The sequence below is a fragment of the Engystomops pustulosus genome, chromosome 10 (assembly GCF_040894005.1).
Source record: "Engystomops pustulosus chromosome 10, aEngPut4.maternal, whole genome shotgun sequence".
In the NCBI taxonomy this organism is placed as follows: Eukaryota; Metazoa; Chordata; class Amphibia; order Anura; family Leptodactylidae; genus Engystomops; species Engystomops pustulosus.
Genome location: NC_092420.1, coordinates 34219087 through 34241080, shown reverse-complemented (window position 1 = coordinate 34241080; position 21994 = coordinate 34219087). Strand labels below are relative to the sequence as shown.

Here is a 21994-nt window from a genome sequence, read left to right as displayed (position 1 = left end):
TAGTTATAAAAAAAGAAGTCTTAGTGGTGGGCACAATGGTATGAGTGCTACTGTGCTGGTGATATTTGGGTTACACCGCTTCACTGCTTGAACATTGATGATAGCACCTTGTGCAATACTACTTGGAGGTAGCAGCTAAAAAGGGATGGGCATATATTTAATTACAGGGCTGAGGTGTGTGTTTTAACAGGGTAGTAGTGTCCTTTGACGTCTCTTTGGTCTTCAACATACTGGAGTTTTGAGTGTGACTGTTTGAGGATGTGGACTATTACCCTATTTTATAGATGGCTGTATTCATATGTTAGAACATGTGGATACCTACAGCTCTAAAGGGCTTTCAAGAATTCAGAACTGCATCAATGAGCTCCAAAAACAATGTCACGTCATCTTAGATCACAGGGTAAACACTTATATGTCTCCTTATAATGTTTTAAACTAGCATGCATTACATTGAAATAACAGACATAAACCCCAACAATGTATAGACTACACTACACTAAACATATAAAATCACACAAAAACATTTAAAATAATTTTACAGAATATTAAAGCTCTAATGATATGATCATATGTACCATCCAGCCGTCTTCCTTCTACACAGCTATGTGACACGGCTTCTTAGTTCCTGGTGTTCCTACCTTATTGGCGACCCAATAATGACCCTCTTATCCACATTGCAGCCATAGACTATAATGTGGTCTGTCCTGATTGGTCATATAGTTATATATATTGTGATATATACACATACAACATATACATGAAAAACAATCAGGGTGTTTGTTAGGTCACCCAGCAATATCAATTTGTATCATCCCCCCAAGCCCCCCTATCCTGTGGATAGGACCTGACTTGATTGGTGGGAAAACCCCTTTAATGTAACCTTCATATAACATTTATATTGATTCACTAATTCTGTAACAGAGCTGGTGTCTTATATACCGATTACAGCAGTAATTACTACAGGTAATGAATGAAAGACAGAGGAGCATCTTAAAGAAAAAGTTACAAGTCTCTGAGAGCCAGAAATCTAACTTATTTTTAGGTGACCAAATACTTATTTTCCATCATAATTTGCCAATTTCTTTAAAAATCAGACAATGTGATTTTCTGGATTTGTTTTCACATGTTGTCTCTTATAGTTGATGTCAATTACAGGGAGAACTTGCACAACTGGGGGCAAACTAAATACTTAATCTGTATTTGATCTGGTGATAATTTTGGTTTACTAGAAAAAGATATTTTCAATTAGGATATCAATTTCTTTTTAGTTACATGTTGTGGAATAGCTTAAATAGGAAAAGTTGAGCTAAAGTTGTTAGCACTACAGCCTTGCAGCGCTGGGATCCTGGGTTCAAATCCCATCCAGGTCAACATCTGCAAAGAGTTTGTATGTTCTCTCTGTGTTTGCGTGGGTTTCCTCTGGGTCTTCCGTTTATCTCCCACACTCCAGAAACATACTGGTAGATTAGATTGTGAGTCCCATGGGAAAAGGGACCAATTTGGCAAGTTCTGTGCATTCCTGCGGAATCTGTGTGCTATATAAATAAAGGAGCTATTATTATTATTATTATTAAGTATTGTTATATGCTAGGCTTAGATAGTTTTGCAGGTTTTGTAATTTCATTCAATTTCTCTCATCCATTATCTGATTACATGTCATTCTTCTAACACCTACTAGTTTCCTGGAATACTCGGGGCACCTCGTTCCTCTCAATCCTCCATTAAATTTGCTAACTTTGCTAGGTCATGGTCCTTCTAGCACCACTGCTCTCACGATGTATGCCCGCCTCACTTTTTCTTATACCTTCATTTTATAATTTTGCCTTTAATTAAACCTACACGGCAATGTTTCACACTTTGAAGGCATCTGACCATGTAAAGTGAGTTTCTCTTGAATATCCTGTCTTATACATATTTAATTAGCACAATGTAAAGGTATCATCTGGAGTTTGATTGCTTACGTGTGGTTCCGCACGAACATAAAAAGCTCTTCACTGCTTTAATCTGCCGTTTAGTCACTAGAATTAATCACCCTGAAGCATTTGTCTCTGTTAGTATAGCCATGAATTCATAACATCTTCTACATACTGTAATTGTATGTCTAGTATTTCCTCAATCGTGACAATAGCACTATGTACCACTTAAAGATTTATGACAATTTATGACAATTTATGACGATTTATGACCTAACATTATATCACAGGTGTTTTCTGGACTAAAATATGAATATTGTAGGTGCTTATTATCCGATTAGTGGGGTACAACATCCATCATTCCCCAGCTGTCAGCTAGTCTCAGTAGATTATACACAGAGAATGGACCTGGGAGTGAACAGCGCCATTCTCTGTGTAGTGGTCAGATCGGGTTACTGTAGATTAGCTCCTGATTATATGAATAAGCTTATCAGAAGTAAAATAATGATTCAGCCACATAGAAAATTGAGTTGTTCTGCTTCTTCCAAATTACTTTTAACTAAGAATGGCTTAGCTATAGGGATCACTGGATAATGGATTTATAGCAGTCCTATATTGAAGAAGAAGGGTAAGGGAAAGCCCTCTACTAAACCTGCACTGGCTCCCTTTTCCAGCATCATGTTGGTCTTTGCTTGTCCGGCACTGGAGGTTGGGTTGGAACTATTAGGGGTTACAGAACCAATCAGGAGCCTCCGGGACCCAAATGATGCCAGTTATCATATGTCATCAGGTCCCACTAAGGCCACTGATTGGCCGCAACTCTTGGGCCATGTTTTGCAAAACTTCTAGCCCTGTGAATAGTGTCAGGGAACTGAAGATTGCACCAAAGCTGGAACAGGGAGCAAAAGCTGGGTAAGTAGATCTTATAAGTTATTTATTTAGGTTTTATTTTTTGCTTATCCCTGTCCCAACTCCCATTGTATTTTCCATGATCCGTAGAATACCAGATTTATGACATCTCTTTAGAATTTGTCAATATTGTTAGATTGGAAAAGCCTTTTAAGACCAGATACACAAATGATTTTGCATGTAGGACCTACACACGATAATGTACTTATTATTATTTGAAAACTGAAAGCTTGCTTTGTACATAGTAACCTACATTTAGTGTTTCGTAGTTTTAGTTCCGTCTTGGATATTAGAATATTTAAAAGATAATAGGTTAATTGTTAAAATGCAATATTTTTTCTATGCTTTATAACAGAACATGTTTTGTTTATGTCAATCATTTCTGGCTCTGAGAACTTCCAGTAACATTTGCATATCTACTAATTTTACTTGAAAGCCACTGGCAGCACTCTTTCAATATATAATAATATTTGTTAGGTTTCTTGCTCCTTTTAGTGCACTTGGTTTATAAATAAAATGGTAGTATGTGCAAAAACATAAAATTCAGTAATATTTCTCACACCTTTTAGGACTAGATATTTATCTCATGGCATTATTCACCTTTGATATGTTCATAAATTAGTCACGGGGTGAGCCCTCTCCATAGCTGGTAAGTCTTTGCTGCATGCTGCAGCAAAGACTTACCAGTAACACTAGCAATTGGTTCTAGCACCGATCGCGAGTGTAATCCCACTGGTCCCTGCCAGCAAAGCTGTCGGTGGCTTCAAAAAGATAGCAGCACATGGGCGATTTTTGCTCCCCATGACGTTATCATGGAGCAGTGATTGGTTGCCATGACAGCTTCGGGTCTTCGTTATAACTATTCATTACAATGTTCAATTTGCACATTTTAATGAATGAGGTGGAAAATCCCCATATACTGCCATACTGTAGTATGGCAGTATATGGTAGGATTGATCAGACAACTTAGGGTTAAAGTACCCTCGGGAGGTCTGAAAAAAAAATTATAATAAAAAAACATAAAAACTCAAATCACCCCCTTTCCCTGGAAATATAAATAAACAGTAAAAATCATAAACACATTAGGTATCGCTGCATCCAAAAATGCCCAATCTATCAAAAAATAATAACTTTTTTTGCCACTTTTTTGCCATTTTGAAAAAATATAAAAAATTCTATAAAAACTGATCAAAAGATCATTTAGTACTAAAAATAGTAGCAACATCATCAAAAGTCGCACAAAATGAGTCCCCCCACAGCTCCATTCAATTTGTTAAGCAGAAAACAAGCCATCACACAGCTCTTTGGTTTCTGGGTTTTAAGATGTTCCAACCTTTTTCAACATCTTTCTCAGTTAAGTGCTCCATTTTCTCATAAAACCAATTTAATATCATATTGTAACATCTTAAAGGATTTTTTTTTTTTTACTTTAGGCCCCAGGTGGGGAAAAAAATTTTTTAAATTGGTTCTTACCTCCTTGTGCAGTTCCTTCTGTCATTGTCAACATTTGTTGATATACAAAAGGATTAGCAGAGTTTTGCATGAATGTTTAGTACCCATTACAGCTTCTGGCTGCAGCCAACAGAGGATGGTGGTGATGGGAGGAGCCTCTCTAGAGCATAGACAAGGGCAGAGGTAAGTATAAGTATTTGAAAGTTTATTATGAAACTATTTGTAAAGAATAAGGGAGGAACCGTCCGAATGTGCGGTGAAGAACCTGACTTACGAGCTCCTTTAGGACACGGACATCTGTAAAGAGACATAAGATTTTTAGCAGAGGACAATAATTGTTTCCTTTAACACCACTGACTAAACAACAACTCTCATCTAGTATCAGTATTAAGCTCTTAATAGATTTAGATCCATCACTAGGCCATACAAGTTACTCCGACAAACTCTGATATCCTTCTGTAAACACTGGTGGGTACTCATCAAAGCATTATTCCCTCTTAGTTTTTGATCTAAGTGTTTGCTGGAAATCCCTGAGGAAAAGATCAGAGAAAACCATTTCAAAGAGTTTGTACTTCCTCTAAACTTGTTACCATTAGAAAAAGAGGCCAAGTTTACTCTTCCGAAAATAAACAGGAAAAAAAAGGATAAACCTGACACAGCTTGGGACGCTGCAGGAGGTTTGTCAACATGAGTGAATACTCTTGCTGTCAGACGCTAATGAAAAGTGCTTGTGGCAACGGCATTGCAAGGAACTGACTGATAGGATATCTTTATAATTCATGTCAGATTCCCTCAGTTGATGCTCTTTTTGTTCCTTCCTTTGGTCAATTATAAGCACTGAGGTAAACTCTTTAAAGCTCACATCAATGCATATATTCTCTGTCGTGTCTCTTTATTTTCTTATGTTTGATGCCATTAGGCAGTCTGTGACATTTTAGCCTTTATAGAACTAAATATACTGGATTTATGTTTGTTGAGGTAGGTTCAATTTGTGTCTACTCTGTGACGGTATCTTTACTTTAGTTTTAATAAATTATTGATACAAAATAGTTACAAATATGTAAAAAATGGACTAGTTTTGAACATGGCGTTCATTTTAAACATTATTTACAGTTGGTAAATTTATTTCAAATGATTGAATACAATGAACAATGAATATTATTTTAATTTGTGCAAGAAGAATTTTTTTATTCTTACTGTAGAGTGATGACCTCCTAGGCCACCTTATCATCCGCTTATTCCGTCTGTTCCAAGTGATATAAAGGAGCTCCATTCATAGGGTAGTGGTAAGGCTGTGTTATTGCATCTCAGCTCCCATTCTAGATTATAGAAGGCTTTATCAAAATGTAGTACATATATAAACAAGATCTATGCACCTCTTATTAACCCCTTAAGGACGGAGGGTTTTTCGCCTCATTTCTCGCTCTCCAACTTCAAAAATCCATAAATTTTTCCGTGTACAGACCTGTGTGAGGGCTTATTTTGTGCGTAACAAATTTTACTTTCCCATAATGTTATTTATTTTAACATGCCGTGTACTGCGAAGCTGAAAAAAAATTCCAAATGTGGAAAAATTGAAAAAAAACCGCACGTGCGTCACATTCTTGTGGGCTCAGTTTTTACGACTTTCACTCTTCGCTCCAAATAACACGCCTACTTTATTCTTTGGTTTGGTGCGATCGCGGTGATACCAAATTTATACAGGTTTTATTGTGTTTTAATACATTTTCAAAATTAAACGAATGTGTACAAAAAAGAAAAAAAAATTTTTGCCATCTTCTGACGCTAATAACTTTTTCATACTTTGGCGCACGGAGATGTGTGAGGGGTCATTTTTTGCGAAATGAGGCGACGTTTTCATTGCTACCATTTTGAGGTCTGTGCGACATTTTGATCATTTTTTATTTCATTTTTTATGTTGTGTAAAAGTCGCATTTCGGACATTTGGGCGCAATTTCCCGCCTCGGAGGTCACCGCCGGCCGTAACCGTTTTTATATTTTGATAGATCGGGCATTTTGGGACGCGGCGATACCTAATATGTCTGTGATTTTTACTGTTTGTTATGTTTTATATCCGTTCTAGGGAAAGGGGGGTGATTTGAACTTTTAATATTTTATTAATTTTTTTTCTTTTTTAAACTTTTTTTTTTCTTTTTTTTTTCAACATCTTTTAGACCATCTAGGGTACATTAACCCTAGATGGTCAGATCGCTGCTACCATATACTGCAATACTTCTGTATTGCAATATATGGCATTTTTGCAGCACATTCATTACAATGAGCCACTGGCTCATTGTAACGAATATGCAGCTGCCAGATAGCCTCGTGTCAAAAGAAGACACGAGGCTACCATGGCAACCGATCGCCGCCCCCTGATGACGTTCGGGAGCGTGGCGATCGAAAAAAAGGTGGCGGCTCCCGCGCGCCGCCGTCTTTTAAACGCCACCGGCGACTTTGCCGGCGGCGTTTAGGGGGTTAATAGCCGCGATCGGTGCAAGCACCGACCGCGGTTATTAGCGGTGGGGGTTTTGTGCAAAATGCAAAAACCCCCACCTCTGTATGAAGAGGACTCAGCCCGTGAGCCGTCTTCATACATCCCTTATACCTCTGCGCCGTAGAGCTACGGCGCAGAGCGTTAAGGGGTTAAAGACTAGCTGTAGCCCCTGGCATTGCCCAGGATAGTAAATAACTGCTCTTAGCTATAACAAAATCGAATGGCTTAACAAAAACATATATTGCACATATATCACATATCAAAGACAGATATTTTATCATGAAAAATCAAACTATAATAGAAGCATTTCAAATCTTACATGCAACAACACAAAATAACTTTCCAGGTAATAGTACTTTATCTGCAACTCACTATTCAAGATCCTTTTGATAAACAACATTTTTCGTTTTTTCCTTCTAGTGCAAAGACAAACATGTTTTTGGCAGTTCCAACTCTTGAAAAGAATCAATTGAACAAATTCTGTCAAAATTGAAAACATATTACCTCACACATAAGCTACTAAGAATGATAATGGCAGATTGATATTTCAGTCACATCAAGAGCTGCAGTCATCTGATAGATAGATGATGGCAGCTCTGGATGTGACAGAAGTATATAATGGCAAGGATAAGACTGCAGCTCTGGATGTGACTTGAGAATCACAGTTTATATAAGCATCAGAATTGAGAATATTTATCTCATATTACCTCATATCACCTCACATATTACCTCAATCACATTGATACTCCAGTCGCAGGCAGAGCTGTAGGCATCTGAGCTCATATTAATGACATGTGGCAAAAAAGAACTGTGATTTATTGCTAGAAGCTGAGTTGTGATTCGTTTCTTGCCACATGCCACAGTAGCCTCCAGACAATGGGTCCTGTAGATAGTGGTTAATAAGTGTATTTTGTAAAGTGTGTGGTAAAAATTTAGACTCAAATCCTAATCCATGACGTTCCATGAGTCACAGGGAGCAGCTGTGCAAAACTTAGTGATTGTAAATGTGATCGTGCAGCTTCCTTTAGCTCAGTGTTCCCCAACCTTTTTGTATCTGGGGAGCAGCTGCACCTAAAAAAATTTTTTCTAGAGAGTGGGTCTGGGTAACCCTGTTACCATGGTCATTGAAAATTTTTTTTTTCCACACTCTAGTGCACCTTTTTCTGTAGCCCTCTAATGTCTTGATTACCCCTGTTTTCCCCCCAAAAATCCCCTTGTCTTTGGGCTTTTCACTGAAATGTCAGCAGCAGAGACCCCTAATGCAACGTCCCCAGCAGTGCTCCCTCCAATGAAACATCCCCAGCATTGCTCCCCCCACACAACGAAATGTCCCCAGCAAAGCCCCCTACCCAATACAATTTTCCCAGCTGAGCCCACTCAACACAAGATCCCCAGAAGTAATCCCCCGTTAATGAAATATCCCCAACAGTGCTCCCCACTCCATAAAATAATAAAAGAGAAAAATAGTTGTTTTTTTTTACTCTGACCGGAGCTCCAAAGATTTTCTATATGTCTTCTCTGATCCAATGTCCACCAGCAACCGTTGTTTGATACTTTGTATCTCCTGTCGATGATCAGCACAACTCCACAGACCCCCTGATAAAAAATAGGCCACCATTTAGACCAACACCATTGAGTTTTTACTCTTCCTTAATTGCCTGTATTCCTGGTGATGAATTACTGGGAGAAATACGCGTATGGATAGCTTTATAATTTATTCAAATACAATACACTCACAAAATGAATATAAAAATGTGCATATCAAAAGTACAAAATGGGACGCCAGCCTCACATGTCCGCCCATGGACTTGGGCATGTTATTCATGTATAACCAAGAAGGCTACTTGGGATATAAGAAATACAAACATGGGTGTGTTTTTTGGTGTGTCCCAGTTTCCAGTTCATAATTTCTTCACATACTATAGATAGGGACTGGAGTGGCATTGCAACTTTTTAAACCTGGCCTTGCACACTGCGGTAGTTTACTACAGTTGTTACAATCTGCTCTTATGTCTAAGTGGCGTTTAATTTCCTGTACAATATTTTTTTTACAGCAAGAGTTCCAAAAACCACAATGTGACTGTTTTTGAAAACTGTTGCCACCACAAAACTGATGAACACCAGTTGATAAATCTCAACATAATGTGATTTATTGATTACTGCTTTCTAAGCTCACCCACTGTGAAAAATCAATGTTCATGAGGGCTAACCTTTAAAGGAATTGTCCAACTTAAACCGTTTTATTACTGTTGTGGTTAGTTAATGATATGCCATAGAATTAGTATGTACTGATACTAGACATTGGCTACAATGATGACCGATCCCTGAATGGGGACTGCTGGCTAGTAAGAGTATTTCAATTATTTTTACACAATCTTGCACTATAGTTGGACAAAGAAAAGGCAAATGTTTTTTATATTAGACTAAAATTTTGTACGCAATATGATTTGAATAAAAATACAGTGGTGGAGAAAGTAAGTGCTTCTCAAAATCTATTACTTGAGACAGCTGTACACCCACCATAGCCAAAACGTAATAGAATGTCTAGTAGTGTAGTTAGGCATATGAATGAATAAGTATAGGTGTCAGTCTTTGTAACGGTGATGCTTAATTAAACATTTTCAACAATACTGACATTTTTATCAAGTTTATTTTTGCCCTTTATTTTCATGAAGTGTGACCAGTACTTTATGGATTGTTGCACAGAGACTAAACATGTATTTTACAAAATGTCAAAAGCTGCCATACACAGTGATTGTTATATTGTATCTGAATAAAACACTTCAGCTGCTTTTGCCTTCCACAAAACAAACAGGGAAGTTGGAAGAGATCTAACAAGTTTGAGATCAACAGAGCACAAAAATATTTAGATAATGATAGAGAACTAGTGAGTTGTCCGGTTACACATAAACAGCACATGTGACCTTGTAGGTGAAATCACCTTCTCCATCAGCATGCCAATGCTGATTAAAGTTCAATACAGATGGATTGTTATTAATAAGAAGATAAATATTTTGGTGCACAATGGACACGGCCAAGAGATCCAGTGACGAGGTGTAGGCAGACAATGGTGCAGCCAATATGGAAGGGGGGACCAGTCCTGATCTTATGAGTTGCTTTTTCAAGTAGCTGCCACTTATATCAAGAGACGACTGAAGGCGGGTAAACACATTCGATAGCTGTCCATTCATCTGAAATATCTATTCACCCATCTTCTTTATAACCAGGCACATTCAGTTCTCAGATGTTTCAATAAGAAGGAGACTAGACCGCTGCCAGTCTCCTGTAATAGTGGTGCAATATGCCCAAACACCAATACATTAGATAGTTGACCAGTCTTGCCTAAATCAGAAGGTTTAACAACTTTGCTCTTATGTGGATGGGCATCTCTGAATAAGTTGTATTTTTTTGGCAAAATCGCATTTTGCAAAGGGTCACTAAAACAGCAATGTTGAAAACTTTGGAAGGCCTGGGCATTAGATTCCGAACTTAATGAAAACCACAAAAAGTACAATGGATAACAATCTTTGGATAACATCTGTTCCCAGTATAAACCAAAGGTGATGGCATTCTAGTGTGGTCAATTTCTCGATTGAAAAGTATCCCCTTCAGGACATAGCCAATTTATAGCTTAGGGCTAAGCCTTATTTTTCATATTCTGACATGCTTCGCTTTATATGGTTAAGTTTTGAACACTTTTAAAATCAAAGCGATTTTTTTAGTGGCACATGCTGTACTTCATTTTAGTAGTAAAATTCGGCTGATAAGTGTTGCATATATTTATTCATTTTTTTTTTAAATTATGAATTTTTTAAAAAATATGCCATTTTCAAAATTCACACGGCCTCATGGCTTACAAATCGAAAAAATCGACTGCTATTAGCCAGAATCACTAGTATGGCACAAAGCAGCAAGAGGTTAATTTACATTTTAATACTTAAAAAAAATATATATATGTTGTCCGTACAGTACTTTGTAATAATTTAGCATTTGCTGTATTGGAAATTGGAATTGACTTGAACCAATGATAAGACCGGAGATGGACTTTATAAATTCCTGGTAGACTATGTAACCTGACTAGAGTAACAAGTTACAGAGCAGAAATGTTGATGTCACATGAAGCAGGAATGACCTTCTACATTAACACTGGTTCATTCTTTCAACGACCCAACTAGTTCAAACTTTTGCTGTATTACTTTCGAATGATGCCTACAGGATGGTGCCCAAATCATAATAGGGTAATCAACTTTAGAGATTTAATTAGCTAGCAAGCTCCATGTACACAGAACATCAGGGTACAGAATCCCTTTCAATCTGACAGATGTTACTAGACAGGTGGCATACAGTGCTCCCACCACCACCTGTCCGACAGCTGCTCTACCTGTCCCATACATATGACAAAGATAGTTGGCACAGATTCCTTATTTGTCTAATGTTTTCCTATATTTACTATTTGTCGGACAACCCCTTCATGAAGAAAACCAATATAGTGAATGTCTTTCTCCATAACTCCCATCTTTGATTTTACCGTTTCATTCCTTTCCAGAATAAGTTTTTCTCGTATAAGTCATAATTTCCTGTATCTTCTATATAGCACGTTTCTCAAACCTTTGCTTTCCTTCATCTCCTTACTTGTCCCTTCCCGACTCTCGTTCTTGTCTTGTCTTTCTTTTTTCTGTCCATCTCTATCAGTTTCAATTTAATCTTTCAGTCTCCACTGATTTGCTTGTTATCACAGAAGAAAAGGATTTGCTCTGGCAGCCAAGGGCTTAGCAGGGAGACTGACTGCATAACAGGAAAGTAAAGCCATGCCGACAAACTCATGATTCAGGGTTATGTGGCAAAACAGCTATTTTTCTGAACTGCTGATCTTTCATAAAACTTATTGGCCTTTTCTGGTAGCTAGCCGTGTATATAGCATCGCCATTGCATATAATATTGTACTTGGTGAAATAAAAAAAAATGTTTTTATTGTACTTAATATTATTCTTGGTGAAATTAAAAATAGAATGGAAAAATAAGCATATAGTTAAGCTTTGTTTAGATGACTACTGTCTTATACTAAGAAAAAGTTATTTTTTAAAACAGAGAAGCTCCTAGAAGTAGATATTTTTCTATTAAAGTTGCAATACATGGATTTGCACCATTAACTACCTGCCCCCAAGTCAAGACTTCGGGAAGTGGGGCCTTTGCTGGCTGCCCCGGATAAACAGTATAAACAATACCTTAAGTGTGGTTGTGACATTCTGAAAACCAATAGAAAGTGAGCACACACCTAAACCTGTATTTCTACGTACAGCATACATATTGGGGCACATTTACTTACCTGTCCACGTCGTGATCCCCAATACTGAATGTCCAACAAACATGGATTGTGCTGCGATTCACTACAAGCATGCGCCCGAAATCCTGCATGTGTCGCTCCCCGCTCAGGTCCGCCGGAGTTCACCTTCTTCTTCCCAGTGCATATAAGTGCATCATTGCGCCAAAATTCTATCATGTTGCGACACAATGTCCTTCTTAATCCCTGTCCTGGTGGCACGATCCACCAAAAAGTGGGAAAACCCGACGGAAATGCGTCCGCGGGACCCTTAGTAAATAAGCCCCATTGTTTTCCAGATATTCTGCACATATATATGCACTGTTTTTTTCTATATTCTTTCTGTTTTCCTTTGAAATGAGCATAGAGAGACGTCTTTATGTGTTAAACTGTAGGCTGTATATGAAGGTTGCTGACACCCACTTTTAGAGGTTGGACCAGTGTAGACTAGACATTTACGAAGTATCTACAGGATGTCCCACAGAAAACTTAGTTGGGAAGACCTCTTTAATGGAAAACAAAGTAAACTTGTTATTTATCAGAAAAGCTATGCAATAATTCTGTAGTAAGAAAAAAAGAAAGACTTTCCTGTGCATATTTTCAGGCTGTTTGTAATATAAAACAAAAAGTTATGCATTATTTAGAAAGTACGGAAAAGCTTATTAGAGGATTTCATCCACATAAAAGTGTATATTTAAAAAGTGAGTGGGTAGAGCCGAGGCTCCGATCTGGCTATTATATCATTAATTTCTTGTTACATATACAGCTTTATTAAACATATGCTGTGAAGCACAATCTGCTGGTAACAGATCATTTAACACTCCATGCATTGCAAGTGAGGACTGTACATAAAATACACCTCCTTATGCCGCCATCCTGGAATATATGTCTGTGAATAAATGCACAATATTTAGCTCTATAGATTTACAGCATGGGTTCATATTTTCAAATACGTTGAACAAGGATGGCATTACTCTACAAAATGACACGACTTCTACATAAACACATACTGAATGGAAGATTAATCAGAGGACCAGCCCATCCATTGAAAAGATGTAGGGGGGGTGGTTATGTAGTACACTATATCAAAGGTTTGCAATATCTCAAATGGTTGAAAAGTTATCAACACAGATCCTCCATAGATTCTCATGCAATTTCCTAGCAATGGGTTCCAATTCCTTCAGATCTGTGCTCAGCACCATGGACAACACATTCCACTGCTATTGTGCCACACGCGACCCTTTTGTGGGGAAGCTGCGGTTGCCTCCATGCGACACAAATTAGGGGGGGTGCTAGCTCTCAGTCCCAAAAAAACACTTTTAGTGAAGTTTCCGACTTTTTTTAGTAAATGTGCCCCATTGTATATTTGATTGCAGCAATTCTCGTCTTTTTTGCAAAAATTGCAAAATTAAATTAATTAATTAAAATATCCTTGATCCAATATGGCAGCTTTAAACATGATGACCATTTACAGACATTACTTTAAATGGGTTTTCTATGATTATAGCTCCCTTCTCCCATGTTGAATTGGTACTTCTTAGTCCTCCTTCATTCAGAAAGTGAAGTCCCCAAGAAAACAGAATTAACGTCCTGTGTTTGAGGAGGCCAACTCAATGGAGGAAGCGGGTCTCATAACCTGCCTGGAACTTCCAGTCAGAAACAGGCACAAAACTGGAAGTATTGGAACTAGAGCAATGTTAGTATGTATTTTCATTTTGTTTACACTGGCCCCAACACCATGGGTGCTTGAAAACTCCTTTTAACCCTTCCACCCTTTACCCATTTTACCTATCTTATCTGAAATAAACACAGACACAGACATTATGAGCAAACTGTCTGTGACATCTTTACTTCTGGTCTCGTAGGACCAGATCACTTAAAGGGGTTGGCCACTTTACCTCATGTTTTTGGAATGTTTCTGTAAGTGTTGAGAGCAGAATATTAGGTAATTTAGCAATATATATTTATTAAATGTTCTGCACCACTTTCTTGATATGTAAAGTGTCTTTTACCTCTAACTATCCAGAAACCTCCCTGCAAGGACCTTAATCTTATTTTCATGATTGGTCATGGACAGTTCGAGATCACATGAACCTCTATCTGCGGCCATTTCATGGACAGGAATATCTGGCCGTTGAGGTAAAAAAACAGGAGGCGTACATATCAAGAAAGCAGTATAGCGCTTTTAATAGATGTATATTGGTAAATTACCTAATATCCTGCCCCCCACACTTATACACACATATTACAAAAAACAGTACTATTGCTCTAGCTTTGAAATCAGGGAGCTTCTGGAAATGTACTTGTTGAAGTCTTGGAAATTTTCTTTATGATTTTTGCCCTCCCTATAGCATGATCTAATTTATGATTGTCTCGTTGTGGTCATGACTCAAGGGTAATACAAATTATAGAGAGGATCTAATAAAATTAATAGATTGAAAGGAGTGTATCAGTAGCTGAGGCAAAGTTAAATTACTATTCCGCAGCCAATAGACCACATTTTACATTATTTAATTCTGACCTTGATTAGAAAGAATTTCTTCTTATGTATGAAGCTGTTACTTCTTGGAATGACTAGCCCTCTTTCTGTCAGACTCGGGCTGAATGATAGAGACTTCACAGACTAAGAGTAAGTTCATAAAAAGTCTTTATGTGATAATACTGATGATTTGGGCAACGAGATGGCTCATTGCCAGCGCTTCGTGATTCTTATTCATGAATGCCAATTAATCTTCTTCTGCTCTCTGTACTCAAAGTTGGGAATGTACAATAAGGAAGAACGTCCAGCGCTGCTGCAAATCCTTGAGAATATTGATTTAGTGCAGGTTATGCTACCTTTTAATGGATTGTATTAGGATACTATATACAGTCGACAAATTATTAACTTGCTTTTCTTAATAATATATACTGGAAGAGATGGATTGAAAACATTGTGGTGGTGTAAATCATATACATCATATTTCCAGTCCTGTTGTTATAACGGGCAATTCCAGCCTTTGGATATAATATAGAGATTTAAGCAATTTCTGGTGATATAAATAAAAATTGTAGATCATCCAATGGCTCAAAAAGACTTGCAGAATTCCAATTAGTTCTTCTTTCTATCCCCCTCCCATTGTTAGATAATTACCAGTTTCTAAAATCCTAATTAGTAAATTAGAAAGTCCCCGACATTAAACAGACAAGAGCTTTTCATATGATAGTAACACTAAACATTATCCTTCTGGTGGATTGTAAGACAACAGAGTTTGAGCTCTAAAGCAGAATCAAAAATTATTGAGCCCATTTCTGCACAAAGAAAGTTGCCAGATTAATGACATTTGGAAACGTAACCATCTGTTTACCAACGTAGTGAATGAATGAAATGTATTCTCGTAATAACTCATACACTATAGGGACAGTGCGGATAATACATGATCACTTTCTACCCTCTAAATTTTACAAATATTGTAGTTAAAGTAGTTGTCTACGATCCTTGAAATGAAGGGGCCATGATGCTCAACTGATCAAAGTGGTATTACCAAGCACTTGGTACTACAGCTCCACCATATTCTCTCAAATGGGATTGAGATGGACTGTGGTAATGTCATGAATGAATTTTACGTCACTGATCTGTGAAACAGGCAATTGGTGGCAGGCAACCAATTGTCAGACACTGTGGCAGGTAAATGGAGGGGTTGGCAGGTCTCATGAATCTAAAATTCATCAACAATCCAAAAGATTGGTTTTAAGAATATTATTATAAATATTCTTTGAGGTTCAATAACCTGTTCGAGCCTTTGTCCCTCGCAGATAAAGTTACATTTATACCTCTCCTTATTGGATCCTGCATGAAACAAGATGCTCAGCAAGAAAACCTTTTTGTTCTAAAGCCTCTTGTTTGGTCTTTCTGGCATACTCCTGATGTTATCCTTCTGTCCTCCTTTCATCCTGTCCCTTTTCCTTCCTTCTTCTCTCTCCTTTAGAGCTTGAAACCCTCTCTCTCTATATATATGTATTTGTTTAGATGATCCAGAAAGGACCAACAGGCTACTTGGCCAATTCCCATTGGTGCATTATGTTTGGCTTCTAGTAACTTCCAAGAGATTCTTCAGATGATTGATAGAAAATCATGGAATTCACTGCTTCTAGGAGCATTTTCTCACAACCGGAAAGTTCATTGACTAAAGGAACTACCATCTATTGTTTCGCTAAATAACAGACAACTGTTTATCACCCTTGAAATGTTAATGAAGTTTAGCCATATGAACTACATGTGATAAGCTCTCTCTTGCTCTAATCTTTATCTAGAAGGCTCAAAGGTTATGATATTACAATTAATACATATAAATTAAAATATGATGAAATCGTAACCAATCCCAATTCTGGGAAATCCTGCATGGTCATCAATTTGTTAAACCTGGAATAACTATTTAAACATAATTTTCCAATGATAAATAGCTACTTTACTACAGCAATGCGTTAAGTCAGAATTAATCCTATCTCCTATATATCGATGTGTCAATTTGCTTAGCTGCCTTATACAATATTCTAACCACAACTCTTATCTATGCCCTAATTCGTTTCCTTGCCCTTAATAAACTTCTAGAACAAGCAGGACCAGCAAAACATTCCATGTTTTAGAGTCCTCACTAAAACAAACAGCTCCCCGTTGCTCAGAGTTACCTATAAATCATAGTCACTTAAAATGTGTTAGCAGAACAAACATTTATATCCATTATTATAGGTTGCTGTGTTTGATCTTTCTTATTAGTTTTATTTGTGTTTTTATTTTCCTACTGCGGCATCCAGGGTTATATTACATGGTAAATTACAAGATCGGCACAAAGCCCAATTGCATAAAATTTGTAACAACAGCTCCAGATACCAAACTACTGCAATGTGATATAAGTTACTATAATGTGGGACAGTGTGGGTTAAATAGATCATAGGTCCTGGGCTGTTGAAAAACTTGGACCTCCATTTTGGCACTTCTGACACATTTGACCATGCCCCTGGACTACTTTAGACCAGGATTTCCTTGTTGGACCCAGTGGTAAATATCACAGTCTGTGCCACTAATTGTTCTTTCCTTCATACGGATGACCTTCTACCACACACATTTTGCATAAAGGACTTGTTTGTCCTTTTATTTTTTGCTCCCCTCATATTTTATCTTTTCCTCCTTATGCCTTCCTTATCTTCCTTTTGCTCTTATCTGACCACCATGACAAATATGTCCTGCCCCTGCTCTAAGGACATTGCACTCTCCTCCTGCCTTTGTTTTCATTCTTTTGGTTCCCTAAACTGTACATTAGCAAGAAAATGGTCCAATTAGATGATATCAGGACCTACAGTCCCATTGTTAGTAGTTATATCCATGTATTTTCATTTAACGAGGAAGGAAAAAACAATAGATTTTTTTTTTTAATAATTTTGTCTTATTTCCATGTAGGTGCTGTAAAATAGGTAGTTTATGACTGTGAACCCAGCTAAAGTAATTAGATTTATGAGGAATCACTATATCATAATATAAGAAATATCAGTGACAGTCTTTGGTCTAAGACCAAAAAGATATAGCACCTTAGACATCATATTTCCTCATATACTGATGTATACTGATGTATTTATTCATCCATTCATCCCACTGTGATTCTTCAGAACTCTTTTTCACTCTTTGCACCTCAAGCTATGTTATAGACTCCTTTGCAGCAACCCTTCACACCCAATCTCTTCTCTCCAAGATACTGCTCACTGGAGTTACTATATGGGAGAAAACATAGAAAGTGAAATCAGTTTATAACTAAGCTTTAGGGCAAAGACAGGAAAAGGTTATACTCTGCCCATTTCACTGTTGACTCTAAGGTAGATTTCTGACAAGGAGCTTAAAAAAGAAAAATGTACAAACGACAAAAAATAGGCATTGTTCTCTTGTTTTTAAACAGGGAATCACATATGTCAATTTAGTAAAAATCATTATGAAATCTGAATTACACTGTAAACCTTTTCATACATGTTGCAGATAACTAAGGGTGAGTCAGTTTTAGAAATTTTATGTTATTTATGTGCAATGGAAAGTTACAGAAATGTCCAATACATTTTAGAAATCATTCTTTAACCCCTTAACAACCAGGCCCTTTTTCATTTTTGAATTTTCATTTTTTACTCTCAGCCTTTAAAAATCTATAACTTTTTTATTTTGTCCATGTAAAGAGCTGTATGAGGGTCTGTTCTCTGCACAACCAATTATACTTTATAGTGACAGTATTTAATATTCCATGCCGTGTACTGGGAAGTGGGAAAATAATTCCAAATGCATTCAAATTGGTGAAAAAACGCATTTGTACAATTTTCTTGTAGGCTTGGATTTTAAGGCTTTCACTGTGAGCCCCAAATGATATGTCTACATTATTCTTTTATTTACAATCATGGGGATACCAGGTTTTACAATCTTTTCATACATTTACAAAAATTAAAACCTCCTGTACTAAAATAATCAGTGCACATGCTGTGTGGTTTCATTTTTTGTGACTTGAGATTATATTTTCAATGCTACAATTTTGAGGACTGTAAAACCTTTTGATTAACTTTTGATTACATTTTTTAAATGTTGCAAAATGGTGAATAACCATAATTATATTTTGACAGATGGATTTTGGGATTGGACAACATCTAACTTTTTTTTACGATTTTTGCTGTTTACCGTATTTATATTTATATACAATCAAAGCCAAGATAGTGGCATCCGTGCACTGCTGGCTAAATCTTCTGACTCTGGTCGGAGTCTTCTCATGAATAACTTCTCTTGTCTGCATGATGCACTGCTCTCTGCCTCCTGCCGCCTCCCCCTGTGTTACGAGACCAGCTCAAACACAGGGACTTCGCGCTGGCAAGCAGAAGTGTGCAGAGACTTCCTCTACAAGCTACAGACAGATAAGAGCTTTATCTAGGAGGGAGGTATATGGCAGTGCTGACTCTCTGTATGTGGTATAGTTGAGTTAGCAGAGCTAAGAGTGTCATTGTGTTTAATATCTATCTCATGGATCCAATAATCTCTCCTTTCTGACCTGTCTCATCCCTTTTTTCAATGGTACTAGTAGAATGTTCAGAAGTGAAATAAAAGTGTAGATTAAATTAAACACTGATATTCAAAGCACATTGTCAGCACACAGCATCTCATAGCACAGATGAATCATGTATCTGCTCAGCTAGTGCCCACCCACACTTTGGACCATCACTGAGTTATAGGAGCAAAAACAGCAATAAAACTGAGTAAGAGGGTTATAAATTATATTTCTTGTGTAAAGATCACTAGGAGATTAAAATTTGAGAAATGTCATGGGCAAACCCCTTTAAGTTAGATTAATGCATATACTGTATACAAATTATATTTATTGAAATCCTATTTTTAATGTACTGTATTATTATGTACCGTATTTTTCATACTATAAGGCGCACAAAAAATCCTTAGATTTTCTCAGAAATCAAAGGTGCACCTTATAGTCCAGTGCGCCTTATATATATAACCTACTTACAGACAACAACTGCCTTGAACTGTGCACAGGTCTGCCACCTGCTGGTCATTAATCCTTATAATCAGGTGAGCCTTATAGTCCAGTACGCCTTATATATGAACCTAGACGTTTTAGCAGGCATTTATTGATGGTGCGCCTTATACTCCGGTGCGCCTTGTAGTCCGAAAAATACTGTAATTATTTGTTTATAGAGGACAACTTCTCTTCATAATCTTTATCCTATTGCTTTATCAATCAGCAGTTACATAGAGCTTTTCCAACTACTCGGCAACTACTTGAGTTCAATAATTATTCAATAAAAATTTGTTAAGCTTAAAAGTGCATTCCAGGTTGAAAAAAATAAACTTAGGGTAGGTGGTCATTGTCAGATCTGACACCACTCCCACCGATCAGCTGCTGGAAGAGATTGTGGCACTCTTATGAATACTACTTCTTCTACACAGTATTATAATATGTCAAGGGGTCTATCAAGTAGGGATTATCCAAAGTGTAGAACCCCTTTAAAGACATATTGTGGCGTCTTGGATGTGTTCAATTTTCTCATCTGTCTTGTGATTGAGTCATTGTTTTTCATCTGCTCTGTTCATCTTATGTTGTATGCATGGGAGACATTTATTGTATGCATTCTGATGGGAGGAACTACCTTTGTTTTTGCTGCAACATTCCATCATCCGGGTTTATTCTTTTGTTTCTGTTCCCTTTTCCCTATGTACGTAAACTATTTACTAGCCGTGAGCATCTTTCATTCCCCTTCATGTCACCTTTGCCCCATGCTGTTCTTGTTTTTGTCTTTGTCATGCTATTTTTACATAATCCTTCACAATTATTCTTCCATTTCTGCTGTTTTTTTCCTTGTGCTCCTTTTCAGGTATGAGGATCCTGGTAAACTTGCTGCTGGATACATTGCCTATGCTGGGAAATGTCCTTCTTCTGTGTTTTTTTGTCTTCTTCATTTTCGGAATCATTGGGGTGCAGCTTTGGGCTGGACTACTTCGTAATCGATGCTTCTTAGAAGAAAACTTTACTATGTAAGTCTATAAAGTCTGTGATTATTTTATAATACAATGGTTGTATAATTGAGTTTGTGTGGGGTCAGGTTGTTCTGATTCAGTGTATTTCTTTTGCACCTTTAAAGTATAAGTAGGACTTTATCTTGAGGAATTTTTATCATTTCACAGTAAAAGTGCTCCAACTATCGAATGAAGGACACCAATATAAAGGAAGATTAACCGAGATAATGTAAATGTAGTCATCCACAGTAATCTAAGGGCTTGAAACAATAGCAAACACACAAACTTACATTAAAAGCTTTCCTGTTATGTCATGTCTGTCCATCAGGTTGACTGGTTTTGGTTTAGTTCCACAAAGTGAATGGGCCTGTGTCTTTAATCTGCAGTAACAAAATAAAGGTGATAAGTTGGGGTGTAGGACCCCCACTGATTCAATATTGATGACCTATCCTAAAGATAAGATATCAATGTCTTTTACCTAGACACCTGAGACACCTGGCAGGTTAAAATCTACCACCAGGTAAAAGAAGAATTGTTGGAGCCTCCAGGCTCCATTAATACCTATTGATCCTAGAACCACTTAGGTTCATTTGCATACAGTCCTTCAGTCTGGTGGTAGATGCCCTTTAACTTGTGGGAAATGCATCTTATGCTGCACAAGTTTTGACACATTTATCATTTATTTTTTAAATATATTTCCTCTTCCTTATGCCTCCACTTGATTTGTTCAGACGAGTATTTTTGTGGGGGTATAAAACTCCTTCTTTTATAATTTTTATAACACTTTTCCCAGCCTTAGTATTATTAAAGCATGGTACATAATAAATTTGGCACATGCCATATACAGTAATTCTGTGGCACAAATTGAGAAAAAAAATCCTGATTTTGCAAAGTAAATCTCTACAGTTTACTAAAATGGCAAATACTTTATTTTGAGGCAAATTTGAAAATGCCTTCTGCCTATACAGTCTATATATAGGATTTAAAATTTTGTATCATTTTCCCATTAATTACAAAAGTTTAAATACCTGGATATGGAAAGAAAAAAATAAAAACCTTAATACTGAAAACCCCAAATGTAGTCCATAGTTGTTTGTGCATGTTGCCTCCAGTGAGCTATTTCTGGGAATATTACCTCTATTATCATTAATGGATGAAAACTGTGTCTATACTTGTCTTCCTATCAGCCGGTGCGGTGCAGCTAGCTGATTATAAAAGCTATTAAGAAATCAGTGTTCATTATCTGAGCTCAGGGATAAATATGATAACTCATGGCAACACACTGTCTAGTCGAAACTACTCTAAAGTCAAGTAAAGACACACATTGCATGCTACAGGCACAGCACAAGAACACTAACCACAGACATATCTAAAGATTTAAG

The 21994-nt window shown here is 37.1% G+C and overlaps 1 protein-coding gene and 1 long non-coding RNA gene across 3 annotated transcripts in view; one reads left to right on the top strand and one right to left on the bottom strand.

Moving 5' to 3' along the window:
* The window catches only part of CACNA1I (calcium voltage-gated channel subunit alpha1 I), a 510641-nt gene that overhangs the window by 308670 nt on the left and 179977 nt on the right, over positions 1 to 21994 (top strand). For both annotated transcript variants that reach the window (XM_072127725.1, XM_072127724.1), the window contains exon 6: positions 20471 to 20630. In XM_072127725.1, the coding sequence (XP_071983826.1) occupies positions 20471 to 20630 (160 nt within the window). The remainder of the gene's footprint in view (positions 1 to 20470; positions 20631 to 21994) is intronic.
* LOC140104260 (uncharacterized) overlaps positions 17719 to 21994 on the bottom strand; it is a 28063-nt gene continuing 23787 nt past the window's right edge. The window contains exons 2-3 of the long non-coding RNA XR_011850283.1: positions 20903 to 20992; positions 17719 to 17830 (exon numbers count right to left, since the gene is read on the bottom strand). This is a non-coding gene — a long non-coding RNA (uncharacterized lncRNA). The remainder of the gene's footprint in view (positions 17831 to 20902; positions 20993 to 21994) is intronic.